Here is a 13539-nt window from a genome sequence, read left to right as displayed (position 1 = left end):
CCTCCAACCCCTGCCTCCTTTTCTGAAATCACTGAAGCGGAAACTACACATCTTTTTTCCTCCTCGAAACTAACTACCTCTGATCCTATTCCCACCCATCTACTTAACACTATCTCTCCTACTGTCATCCCGTTTATCTGTCATATCCTCAATCTTTCACTGTCCACTGCGACTGTTCCTGATGCCTTCAAACATGCCGTAGTCACACCACTCCTTAAACCTTCATTGGACCCTACCTGTCCTTCCAACTATCGCCCCATCTCCCTCCTCCCTTTTCTATCCAAGATACTTGAATGTGCTGTTCACCACCATTGCCTTGACTTTTTCATCTCAAGCTATTCTTGATCCACTTCAATCTGGCTTTCGCCCCCTTCATTCAACTGAAACGATGCTTGCTAAAGTCTCCAATAATCTGTTCCTAGCCAGATCCAAAGGTCTCTATTCTATCCTCATCCTTCTCGATCTATCTGCTGCTTTTGACACTTGATCACAGCCTGCTCCTTGATATGCTGTCCTCACTTGGATTTCAGGGCTCTGTTCTTTCCTGGTTTTCTTCTTATCTTTCCCAGCGTACCTTTAGTGTATACTCTAGTGGATCCTCTTCTACTTCTATCCCACTGTCAGTTGGTGTACCTCAGGGATCTGTCCTGGGACCTCTTCTCTTCTCCATCTATACTTCTTCCCTTGGTACTCTGATCTCATCCCATGGTTTTCAGTATCATCTTTACGCTGATGACTCCCAGATCTACCTCTCCACACCAGAAATCTCAGCCGAAACCCAGGCCAAAGTATCAGCCTGCCTGTCTGACATTGCTGCCTGGATGTCTCAGCGCCATCTGAAACTAAACATGACCAAGACTGAGCTGCTTATTTTCCCCCTAAACCAACCTCTCCTCCTCCCCCATTCTCTATTTCTGTGGATAACATTGTCATCCTTCCTGTCTCATCAGCTCGTAACCTTGGAGTCATCGTCGACTCCTCCCTCTCCTTCTCTGCACATATTCAACAGACTGCTAAAACCTGTTGTTTCTTTCTCTATAATATCAGCAAAATTCGCCCTTTCCTTTCTGAGCACACTACCAGAACCCTCATCCACACTCTTATCACCTGTCACTTAGACTATTGCAACTTGCTTCTCACAGGTCTCCCACTTAGCCATCTCTCTCCTCTTCAATCTGTTCAAAATTCTGCTGCACGACTAATACTCCGCCAGGGTCGTTATGCTCATAGCCCTCTCCTCAAGTCACTTCACTGGCTTCCTATCCGTTTCCGCATACAGTTCAAACTCCTCTTATTGACCTATAAGTGCATTCACTCTGCAGCTCCTCAGTACCTCTCCACTCTCATCTCTCCCTACATTCCTCCCCGGGAACTCCGTTCACTGGGTAAATCTCTCTTATCTGCACCCTTCTCCTCCACCGCTAACTCCAGACTCCATTCCTTTTATCTTGCTGCACCATATGCCTGGAATAGACTTCCTGAGCTGGTACATCAAGCTCCATCTCTGGCCGTCTTCAAATCTACGCTAAAAGCCCACCTTTTTGATGCTGCTTTTAACTCCTAACCCTTATTCACTTGTTCAGAACCCTTATTTTATCATCCTCACCTTAATATTCCCTTATCTCTTGTTTGTCCTGTTTGTCTGTCCTAATTAGATTGTAAGCTCTGTCGAGCAGGGACTGTCTCTTCATGTTCAAGTGTACAGCGCTGCGTACGTCTAGTAGCGCTATAGAAATAAGTAGTAGTACATAATAGTGAGCTTTTCTGTTCTTGTCTGGCAGCTCCCAGTGGGGGAGATGGGGGGGGGATGGAGTGACACAAGAGAGAAAAATGCATGCCTGCCTAGGCTCCCACCGTGCATTAGCGTATGTTGGGGGAGAGAGATAATAGGAATTTTGTCATGCTTTGTGCTCAACTGATTTTGTAGTTCAACAATTCTGGGTGTGCATAAAACCCTATGCTGTTTGAGACGAAGGTTGGCTGACCCTCTTAAGTAGATTATCGTAGATACTCGCGTAGATGTTGCACCCTAACTTCCTCCTCTATCACCCCCATCTGACTTGTGTATAGGTCACATGGCCAGCATCTCCCCCGGGCTGTCCCCCAGTCCTGTGGGCAGCAGCTACCCCATGTAGCTACTTTCTTCTAAGCCTGTTCCCAGCCATCCCTCAATGTTTCTGGCACTGGTGTGGGGCTTCTTCTGCAGGCCCACATTCAACTACTCTGTCGCCCTCCGCCTGACAAGAAATGAATCGTGAAGTGTTTTCCTGCTAGGCAGAGGGTGCACATGCCTGAGCATAGATCTATATAGGAAGGTCCCGTGCTGGTGCAGAATCGGAATTGGCACGCCAGAGGTATTAAGGAAAATATCTGCATGGGGAAGAGAGGGGGAGAATATGCCACTGCTGCTCACAGGACTAGAGGAGAACCTGGAAAACGAGATGCAAGATCTTAAGGCTGGTGGTGAAAGGGGATATGCTGGAACTAGCTTGAATGGGTAGGGAAGGGAAATGCTGGTGGACTTGTGTATATGTTGCCGCCCCTGTCCTCTACAACCATAGACCTTTTAAAATTGTCATAAATTTCGCAACTTATATGTGAGTATATAGTAGTTTCTGACCTTTCAGCAAGAAGCATATAGCGTTACAAATTATTTTTTTCAGCTGTTTTTCTGTTTCCATATATGGGCATATCTTCAAAATCTACATAAACTGCAGACTTTATTTGTTCATTGCTTTTTTTTTTTAACTTTTCAGCTTGCTGATGATGATCAAGGTTATGACCTTGACTTGTTTTGTATACCTAAACATTATGCAAAAGATTTGGAGAGAGTCTACATTCCTCATGGACTTATCATGGACAGGTCAGTGTAATATTGAAATGGATATTATTATATTTCTATAGTACCTTTCTCCAGAACCATCTTCATTAATCCTAGACATGTGATGGTTTTCATTTTTACCATTATGCTGTTTGTTTTTAAAACAAAAATTCCTTGTCATCAAGCAGATGAAGCCATTACGTATGGGTTGTGTCCATCAACCAGCAGGGGGAGATAGAGAGCACTCAACTTTTCACAGTGCCTCATGGCCAGCTAGCTCCACTGCCTCTTCAGTATTCTCTATCTCCCCAAGCAGGGTGGCTGCAGCTTCTTCGAGCTCCATCAAAAATCTGCCTGGGGGTGGCTCCTAGCTTGCCAGTTGTTAGCCGGGGGTGTTAGAGGCTATAGCAGCTTCACTTTGAAGGCAAATAGGTCAGCCCTTTCCCTGCCTTACCCATGCCCCCGTGGATGTGGACATATTAGCTTGCTTTTCCCTGTCCTTTCCCATGCAGTGGATGCAGGCACATTGGTTCGCCTTTCCCTGCCTTTCCCACTTATCTGAGCCTCCGGAGTGTTTTTATTTACCTCTTTTGCCTCTGCTTTCCTCACAGCGTTAAAATAAATAAATAATTAAAGTCGCGCTTTAGCGCAGCGATCTTGGAAAAGAGGGTTTTTTTCTTGAGATTCTTCTGCTGGACCGGAGCTGTGATACTCGGTCTAGTGAGGTAAGAGTGTTTTCTGACTCCTCCGGGGTGGGCCCACGATCGGGACGTTTTTGTCGCGAACCGCCATTTTTGAATTTTACCGCAGTTTTCGGCGATGGCTGCGGAGACTGTAAAGCGCTGTTCTAAATGTGGCAAGCGCAAATCAGCAGCGGGGCTCTGTAATTCGTGCTGTACAGACGGTAGAGCCGACCCGAGCATGGCTCTGAGCTGGCAGCGGACGCCATTTTGGATTTTCCACATGGTGCAGCCTCCGTTGCGACGGAGAGCCCTGAATCTGGGGGGGGGGGTCCTCTGAGTGAGGCTAATAATAGAGCTGATAGCCCTGGGCAGGATCCGGGCGGTCAGGGAGCGGTTTTCTCCCCTGATTTTGTTTTAATGTTGCATAGGGCATACATGCTTAAAGGAGCTCTTCCACAGGGATCTTCGGACCCTCTGCCTGCCGCCGCCCCCCCCCCCCCCCCCCCCCCCCCCCGGTGGATCCTGGCCTTTTGGAGTTGGCTTTGCCTGCTTCTTATCCTGATAAACGCAGAAGGGCTAATTCCCCTTCTGAGTGTGGCGCACCCCCCTTTTCCCCCCCCGTGGTCGGGCTATGAGGATTCTGAGGGGTCTGGCAGAACTTCTTGGGCTGAGGAGTCAGAGTCGGGTGCAGAATTGCCACAGGAGCTTGAAGGAGCTTGATGATCCGTCTGCGGTGAGGATTTTCCACCACGAGGAGCTGCCAGCGCTTATTTCAGATGCCTTACAAGCCTTCTCGATTGAAGATCCTGGGAGTGGCACAGCCTCCTCGGTTAATCCAAGGATGGCTAGTACCAGAAAGCCTGCTCGAGCCTTTCCTTTGCATGACTCCATCCAAGAGCTTATTTTGGCTCAATGGGCTGACCCCGAGGGACCTTTGAAGGTTGCCAGGGCTATGGGGCAATTATACCCTCTGAGTGAGGAACATTTGGCTCGCTTTGCAATGCCTAAAGTGGATGCCCTGGTCACGGCTGTGACAAAGAGAACTACCCTCCCTGTTGAAGGAGGTGTTGCCCTGAAGGATATTCAAGACCACAGGCTTGATTCAGCTCTGAAGTGGTCCTTTGATTTGGCAGGTCTCACTGTTCGGGCGCCTGCATGCAGTTGTTATGCTGCTAGAGCCTGCCTGGCTTGGGTACAGCAGGCAGTGGAACAGCCCGGTGATGGAGCGGAGACTTTATCTGAAGTGGCTCCGCAGATGGAGGCGGCCTTGTCCTTTTTGGCTGACGCCCTTTATGATATGGTCAGAGTTTCGGCTAAACAAATGGCTGTAGCAGTGGCGGCTCGCCACACTCTTTGGCTACGACATTGGGCGGCGGACATGGCCTCTAAGCAAAGGTTGGTGAAGTTGCCCTTTCAAGGCCTTCTCCTGTTTGGTGAGGAGCTGGAAAACATTGTTAAAGGCCTGGGGGATTCCAAACCTCAGTGCTTGCCCGAAGATAGGCCTTCCTCTAAGGGTCAGGCGGTCCGCTCCTCTTACAGACCTCGCTTCCATGAGGCTAGAAGGTACCGCTCGGGGCGTGCTGCTGGGTTCACTTCGCGTGCCCGCTTTCAGCAGAGAAACTCCTTTCGCTCGGACAAACGTTCTGCAGCTGCCGGTTCAAGGCCTGGAGTTCAGGGGCGACCCTCTCAATGATGGTGCGCCGGCCCCCTCCTCGTTTCCTGTCATCGGAGGAAGACTTTCCCTCTTTTTCGAGGAGTGGGCCAAAATCTCTGCAGATCAGTGGGTCTTGGACCTGATCAGAGACGGATACCGAATAGAATTCGATGCCCCGGTGAGAGACGTGTTTGTGGAGTCCCGATGCGGTTCTGCTACCAAACGGGCGGCGGTAGAGGAGACTTTGCACAGTCTGTGCCAGATAGGGGCTGTGACCCCTGTGCCTCCCGCCGAACAAGGTCTAGACCACTACTCCATTTACTTTGTGGTGCCACGAAAAGGCGGGTCTTTTCGCCCGATCCTGGACTTAAAAGAGCTAAACAAGTCCTTAAGAGTGCGGCATTTTCACATGGAAACCCTGCGCTCCGTCATTGCGGTGGTACAGCCAGGAGAGTTTCTCACGTCTCTGGACCTGAAAGAAGCTTACTTGCACATACCAATTTGGCCCCCGCACCAGAAGTTTCTGAGGTTTGCAGTGTTGGGAAAACATTTCCAGTTTCGGGCCTTGCCTTTTGGCCTCACCACAGCTCCCCGAACCTTCTCCAAGGTAATGGTGGTAGTAGCTGCCTTTCTCAGGCGAGAGGGTATCCGGGTTCACCTGTACCTAGACGACTGGCTCATCAGAGCAGACTCAGAAAAAGAGAGTCATCTAGCTACAGCCAGAGTGGTTTCAGTCCTTCAATCTCTGGGCTGGGTCATCAATATGGCCAAAAGTTACCTGACCCCCTCGCAATCTCTAGAATATTTGGGGGCCAGGTTCGACACAGCCTCGGGCTATGTGTTTCTTCCCGAGCAAAGGCAGTGCAAGCTTCAGAATCAGGTCCATCTGCTCCTGAGGATGCCCCGCCCTCGAGCTTGGGACATTGTCCAGCTGTTGGGATCGATGACTGCCACCTTGGAAGTGGTGCCATGGGCGAGAGTGCAACTGAGACCTCTACAGTATTCTCTACTTCAACGATGGTCTCCAGTATCTCAGGATTATCAGTGCAGACTTTCTTGGCTCCCTGCGGCCTGCCTCAGTATGGAGTGGTGGCTCTCGGACAGCATGTTGCAGCGGGGAACGCAGCTGGTGCTCCCCGATTGGTGCCTAGTGGTGACAGCTGCCAGCCTGAAGGGCTGGGACGCACATTGCCAGGGGAAGCATGCCCAGGGTCTGTGGACGCCCGACGAGTCGCGTGGTCTATCAACCGCCTGGAGTTGAAAGCGGTGTTTCTGGCTCTTCTGGCCTTTCAAATGACCCTGGAAGGATTGGCTGTCCGAGTGATGTCGGACAACATGACAGCAGTGGCCTACATAAATCGACAAGGCGGCACTCAGTGCAGAGCTCTAGCCGCGCAGGCCGAACAAATTTGCCACTGGGCCAAGCTGCATCTACAGTCCCTGTCAGCAGCTCACATTGCAGGTCAGAGCAACGTGCAAGCTGATTATCTAAGCAGGCATCAGATCGATCCAGCAGAGTGGGAACTAGCAGACGATGTATTCCTGCAGATATTTGCCAAATGGGGCAAGCCAGTGATGGATCTTATGGCGACCAGTTCCAATGCCAAAGTCCCGTGCTTCTTCAACAGATGGAGGGATCCTCGCTCTGCCGGGTTGGTTGCCTTGGCTCAACCCTGGCTCCTGGACTTGCTGTATGTCTTCCCTCCGTGGTCCTTGATAGGGCGAGTGCTCCTGCGGATTCGGCTGCATCCAGGAGAAGTGGTGCTCATCGCCCCGGATTGGCCCAGGAGGCCTTGGTATGCGGACCTCCGACAGATGCTGTTGGAGGCTCCCTTTCCGTTACCTCTGGTTCCGCACCTGTTGTCACATGGTCCGGTGGCCATGGAGGACTGCCGCTTTAGTCTTATGGCATGGCGATTGAGAGGGCGCAATTGAGAGATAAAGGCTACTCAAATAAGGTAATTTCCACCATCCTGCAGGCCCGTAAGCGCTCCACTTCTGTGGCTTATGCCAGGATTTGGCGCCAGTTTGAAGTCTGGTGTGTTTCAAGAGCGCTTTCTCCGTTGCGGGCTCCTGTCTCGCCGATTCTGGACTTTTTGCAGGATGGTGTACACAAAGGCTTGGCCTATAATTCCCTGCGGGTGCAAGTGGCAGCATTGGCCTCCCTGCGTGGCAAGGTTGAAGGCGTGTCCTTAGCTGCTCATCCAGATGTGGCACGGTTTCTTAGAGGGGTGCTTCGGCTCCGTTCTCCCGTGCGGGCACCTTGTCCAGCTTGGAACCTGGGGTTAGTATTGAAGGCCCTTCAGGGGGCTCCCTTTGAACCGCTTCGGCGTGCTTCAGAGAAAGATTTGACACTGAAGGCCGTCTTTTTAGTAGCCATTACCTCGGCGAGACGGGTGTCAGAGCTCCAGGCGCTGTCCTGTAGAGACCCTTTTCTGCAATTCTCAGAGTCGGGGGTCACAGTTCGGATCGTGCCTTCCTTCATGCCTAAGGTGGTTTCAGCGTTTCACCTAAACCAGCCTGTTTTTCTTCCCTCCTTTGTTGAGGAGGAATTTCCAGATTCATTTGGGCAGTTCACCTTTTGGATGTGCGCAAGACTCTGTTGCAGTATCTGCGAATTACAAATTCTTTCAGGACCTCTGATCATCTTTTTGTGCTGTTTGCAGGTCCTCGCAGAGGGTCTTCAGCGTCTAAAGCCACTATTGCCACTATCTTTTCAGCATATCTGCTGTCTGGCCGGGCTCCGCCTGAAGCCTTTAAGGCACATTCCACAAGAGCGATTTCCTCTTCCTGGGCGGAAACTGGAGCACTATCTCTTCATGAGATTTGCAGTGCTGCAACATGGGCTTCTAAGCTCTCTTTCGCCCGACATTACAGGCTGGATGTGGCTGCCAGGAGGGATGCGTGTTTTGGAGCACAGGTGCTAGCGCATGGTGTGGCTTGTTCCCACCCTATTTAGGGATTGCTTTGTTACATCCCATACGTAATGGCTTCATCTGCTTGATGACAAGGAAGGGAAAATTAGGTTCTTACCATGATAATTTTCTTTCCTTTAGTCATAGCAGATGAAGCCATGAGCCCTCACTGTATGATTGTCTGTATTGCAGTGATTCTGATTTTAGGTGCTGTTCTTGTTTCCTGAAGTTATTCCTTCCTTGGGGAGTCAGAAAACAGTCGTCAGGATTCTTGTTACAGTTATAGGAGGATGAGTTTATTCCCTCCAGGAGGATGCAAGTATTCCCTCCGTTTATACAAAGTGGAGGACGAGTTTATTCCCTCCAGGAGGATGAGTTCATTCCCTCCTTTTTTGGAGTTTATGCCCTTGTTAAGGGGCCATCGTTCGCTGTGAGAAAAGTTCATGTTATTCCCATTGCGGTTTGCCATACTGCTTTGGAAGCTTCAAATACTGAAGAGGCAGTGGAGCTAGCTGGCCATGAGGCACTGTGAAAAGTTGAGTGCTCTCTATCTCCCCCTGCTGGTTGATGGACACAACCCATACGTAATGGCTTCATCTGCTATGACTAAAGGAAAGAAAATTATCATGGTAAGAACCTAATTTTCCCATGTTTTACAACCTTCCTGTCAGTTTATCATTGGGCATTTTGACTAACAAATTATCTGACTTCTAAGCAAAAAAAAAAATTTAATTTCTGTATGCAATATTTTACAGTCCTACAGAATTCTGTGTAGTTTATTTGTAGGTTTTTAATGGAAAAAAAATTTTTTTAAGTCATACAAAGGCACAAAATAAAAAAGACAAAATATAACAAAAAATTACACCTAATAGCCAGCATCACTAAGACATACAATTTAGAAACAACTTAAGTTTTTAACAACCTGTTCCCTCCTCTATACCATCATTTCCCCATAGGGTGGCATATACTTCCCCCCCCCCCTTTTTTTTGGGGGGGGGGGGGAACTATTCAAGATCCTATCTCAGTATCCCCTAAAAACGTTCTCTCTCTCTATAAATCACTTATCAATGAGCAAACACACATGGATAAGGTACTGAAGGGTCCCAGAGTTTCCAAGAAATGTTTTTCAGAGCGCAAACTTGTCACCTCAACAGAAAGTCTCTCAGTACGCATCAGTTCCTGCATTTGTACTGTATATGCCATTGCAGAAAAGTTGGGAGCATTTCCTTTATTCACTGCAATAAAATGCAATGTGTAGCAACTAGGCAGACATTGCAAATGAGGACACCCGTATGCCCCCTATGATGTAATCTGTTACGTTTAATAAACTTCAACAAGATGTAACTGTAAAGGCCCAAATGCAACCAAGTGTTCCAAAAGTCCTGGATCACAGGACACTCCCATATTGCAGTGTTTGAAGGGGGCCTTCTGTATGTTAGTTTAGGACAATTCCTGTCAGTAAGGCATTAAATTAAAAATAAATAAATAAAGAATTCTCCCATCATAGAGATCTGAGGCCTCCTCCAGCTCACATTCTTACTCCAATCTCATTTTTTTTCTAATTAACTCCCAGCAAGACCCTAATTTTGTCCCCAAGGTCTTACCCCTATCTCTCCTTTCTTCCCAGGCATATACCCACCTCCCTCATGTCTCACTGTTCCCTCAGGCACAGACCCCCATTTTTAACTGTTTCTTCCCCCTTTTTTCCTGGTACACCCTCAAGATTGATCCCTACACACCAGGGCACACTTTTCAGCTTGCTCCCCTCTTCCTCCCCCCATTCTGTGATGTAAGCTCTAGCTTGTGATTATGAGCTTCCTCCCCCCACTCCAAAATAACCCACTGAGTTTAGTCTGCACATCAGGATGTAGCCAGTGGTTCCTTTAAACCATGTAGTTCAAATGAATTAATGAGCAGTTGGGCCCAGGACAGCAGAGGAGGGTGATGCAGCCTGCTGTGTGTAGCAGTTCAAGGAGAAGGTTATCCACCTAAGTGGATGAACACTGACTCCCACGTAAGTATAAACAGTGTAAAGAATTTGATCGACTATTGGGGAAAATTTGATCGACTATTGGGGAAAGAAATGCAAGGGGGGGGGGATATAAGGAGGGGATCTTGGGAATGGAAAGGACCAAGGAAGCGGGAATGGGGGGGAGGGGGTGGGGAAAAATGGAGGAGACATAGGAGGGGACACTCTTTATTGTATATATATATTTGTATTCTGAAGTTCAGAGAAAGGAATGATTGTTGTTACCAGAATTTAGGATGAGACATTGCAATGTAAATTTCATAAAGGTTTGTTCAATAAACTTTACAAAATTTAAAAAAAAAAAAAAAACAGTGTAAAGAAAGTGGGAAGTGGACCAATGACTCCAGGGAAACGGGACATAAAATTTCAAAGTACCACTTTATTCAGTGACTCAGTATAAAGAGTAGTGGGGGTAATGCCCTACATATAAATTGAAGAGAAACGAGTTCTGACACTAGAAAACGGAAATTAAGCAGTACACAGCGCTTATATATATGGTGAAAAAATGAATTGTATACAGACCTTAGATGATCTTTGTAGTTCCCCAAAAAAAGGATCTTGAGATAGTGGTCTATAAAAAAAAAAGGGGATTGGGCGTCATCATAAGTACAAGCGCTGTGATTGGCTCAGACACTTCCAGATCTCTCAGCTGAGTGAAGCACGGTCAAAAGAGACGTTTTTATTATTGGAGGGGGGGGGGGGATGACAGCCAAAATGGACGTCTTTTTTTGAAGCGGAGCGCTAAATTTTTTTTTTTGGCTGAAGGACGTCCATAAAGGACGTCCCTGACGAGCACTTGACACCCCCCCCCCCTCCCCCCCCCCAATTTTTTGTTTTTCTTACTTTTGTAGCAGTTTTTCAATCCTGTGTAGCCCCAACGAGAGGTACAGACCTCTCGTTAAATTTTCCAGCGTTTGTTAGTGCATCTCATTACAATAGGGTTTCTACACAATTTGCTAATCTGCATTCCATTTTCGTTAGCTGCTACCGTCGTTGGAAAATGGCTCGGAGAAGTCTTTAGTGCATGCCAGGGTTTACTATTTGCTCGTTAATGGCTCGTTACGTTTAGTGCATGCCAGGGTTTACTATTTGCTCGTTAATGGCTCGTTACGTTTAGTGCATCTGGCCCTGAGCCTTGTCATTTTCTTAATGGTTGCTGTGTCTTCTGTCAACTAATATCTGTTGCTTTAGGACAGTGGCAGCCTGTGGTTAAACTGTAAAATCCATACTTTGAAATTTTGCTTTCAGTGACATCTAATTGATATATTCTCATTTGTTGTCACGTTATTTTTCAAAACAGAATATTTGGGATTGCTCCATTCAGATGATCCCTCTCCTCTCTCCTCCAAGTCTAAAGACCAAGCACATTCACAGAATGTGTGTGTTTGTTTTTACTGTGTGACTTTCAGCATTCAATACACTGAAGCAAAACACTCTGCAACATGGACAGCACTTGTACTAACATTGTTCAGTTTAGTGTGTTCAAACTTGCACTAGTCAGCCAGTGTTATGAATTGTTCTTTACCTAGAATAAATGTCAGATAGGAAAAGATTAGTTCTTAGTTCATAGATCCAGTGAACATAAGTTATGATTGAACCATCCTATACTGCAGCACTCTTTAATAAAATAATTTGTTTCTTGGTGAGGGAGGTAACTTTTTTTTTTTTTTTTCCATTTTGCAGGACAGAAAGGTTGGCTCGAGATATTATGAAGGACATGGGAGGTCACCACATTGTAGCTCTCTGTGTACTCAAGGGTGGTTATAAGTTCTTTGCTGACCTGCTAGACTATATCAAAGCATTGAACAGAAACAGTGACAAATCTATCCCAATGACTGTAGACTTTATTAGGCTGAAAAGTTATTGTGTAAGTACTGGATGTTTGTCAGAGCTGCCTAACAATAAAGCAATTACTCCTGAAAATTTCAAAAGACCTTTTAATGAAGCAATTTACTGAGAAGGTGATGCTGTACATACACACAAGGGAATATGCTATGCTCAGATCCCTCCCCTCCCAACAGAGAAATTTTTCACAACGGAAACTATGAGCAGTCCAAGCTGCACAAAAAAAAAAAAAAAGTTAATGATGTAATTTCTTTCTCACCAGTAATCCTCAGTTAATGGTACTTAGTTTCCTAGTTTTTACTTTGTTAGAATAACTTATTTTTAATGTACTTGGTCATTGGTGCACATCTGTATCCGTCCTAGTTCATTTCTGTGTGAAATGTTCTTTTGGCTGGCAGCATGCTGTACAGTGATGTACATCTGGCCAAGCAGTTTGCATGGGTGCCAAGAACCTTTATTTGCAAGCCTAGAAAGGGTTTTCCCATGTTCCCCCACCGGTCTGACTTTCATAGCAATTGTGTTCTGCAGAAAGGCACAGACCTCTGCTCCCTTCAGATTTTGGCACAAGTGTGCTTTGTAATGGCCAGTAGATGTGGCTGTAGAGTGCCAGCCAGGTTTCTTCCCTCCTGCTGTGGGCAGTTGCCTGCCTATCCAGCATTCTCTAAACCAGCTGGCCTGAGAAAAGGAGGCAGGTAATTGCTGAACCATCAAACTGGCTCCATGTTTGCTCTTACAAATTTTATATCCTAAAGCATTTCTTGATTTTTTTTTTTTTCCCCCTTCTGGAGATGAGACCTGATGCAGTTAGATACAGTAGCTATAGTGCCTGTTCTTGTTAGCTTGATCTACTTTGCAGTTTCTGACCCATGTACTATATAATTTGATCTTCAGGTGTTTCAGTTTGGCAAAACATTTCTAGTGTTTTATTGGATTCTGGTGCATAGTGTTTTTATACATTGCTACTCATTGTGTACTGTAGTCCTGTATGTTTGAATTAAGTTTACAAAATAACTTTTTACAATTCCAGAATGATCAATCAACAGGAGACATTAAAGTGATTGGCGGGGATGATCTATCAACATTGACAGGAAAGGTACGTATAGTTGCTAAGAGTAAACTAGTAAGTATGGTGGTTACAGGAATAGGTAGGGTTGTAAAAGAGTCTGTCCTCCAATGTGCCTCTGTTCTGTTCCCCTCCCCTCCAGTATGTAGCAAGCTGCATTTCTACATCTCACACAATAGCTAGATGATGGATGAGTGATTGGTAGTAAATGAAAGGTTGTTAGATACTGATGATAGGGCAACAGCTGTAGGAATTGTACAGGATGCCCCATCTTAGTATATGAAACTCATTATGTAGCAATGTGTTTTTGCTGATTGGAAAATTTTGATTTGTGTTGGGGGTCATAAAGATTGGCTCAACTTTTTTCTTTTGATGTGGTCACCCTTTGTATAGGGGTGACCTGAATTATGGTTTGTTGTTGTCAATCGTGTTTCAGGTTAGGATAAAGAGAACTCTTATTTATTGGGATTTATTAACTGCCTTTATGAAGACATTCTTCCAAGGTGGTGTACAGCAGGTAAAGCTTGTC

At 46.6% G+C, this 13539-nt stretch overlaps 1 protein-coding gene across 2 annotated transcripts in view; it reads left to right on the top strand.

The window, feature by feature from the left end:
• Positions 1–13539, top strand: part of HPRT1 (hypoxanthine phosphoribosyltransferase 1) — an 88438-nt gene that overhangs the window by 31131 nt on the left and 43768 nt on the right. For both annotated transcript variants that reach the window (XM_030209881.1, XM_030209880.1), the window contains exons 2-4: positions 2757–2863; positions 11786–11969; positions 12975–13040. In XM_030209881.1, the coding sequence (XP_030065741.1) occupies positions 2757–2863; positions 11786–11969; positions 12975–13040 (357 nt within the window). The remainder of the gene's footprint in view (positions 1–2756; positions 2864–11785; positions 11970–12974; positions 13041–13539) is intronic.

This window comes from Microcaecilia unicolor, chromosome 7, assembly GCF_901765095.1.
Source record: "Microcaecilia unicolor chromosome 7, aMicUni1.1, whole genome shotgun sequence".
Taxonomy (NCBI): domain Eukaryota; kingdom Metazoa; phylum Chordata; class Amphibia; order Gymnophiona; family Siphonopidae; genus Microcaecilia; species Microcaecilia unicolor.
The sequence above is the reverse complement of the archived record's forward strand: the minus strand, read 5'-3'. Positions and strand labels throughout refer to the sequence as shown.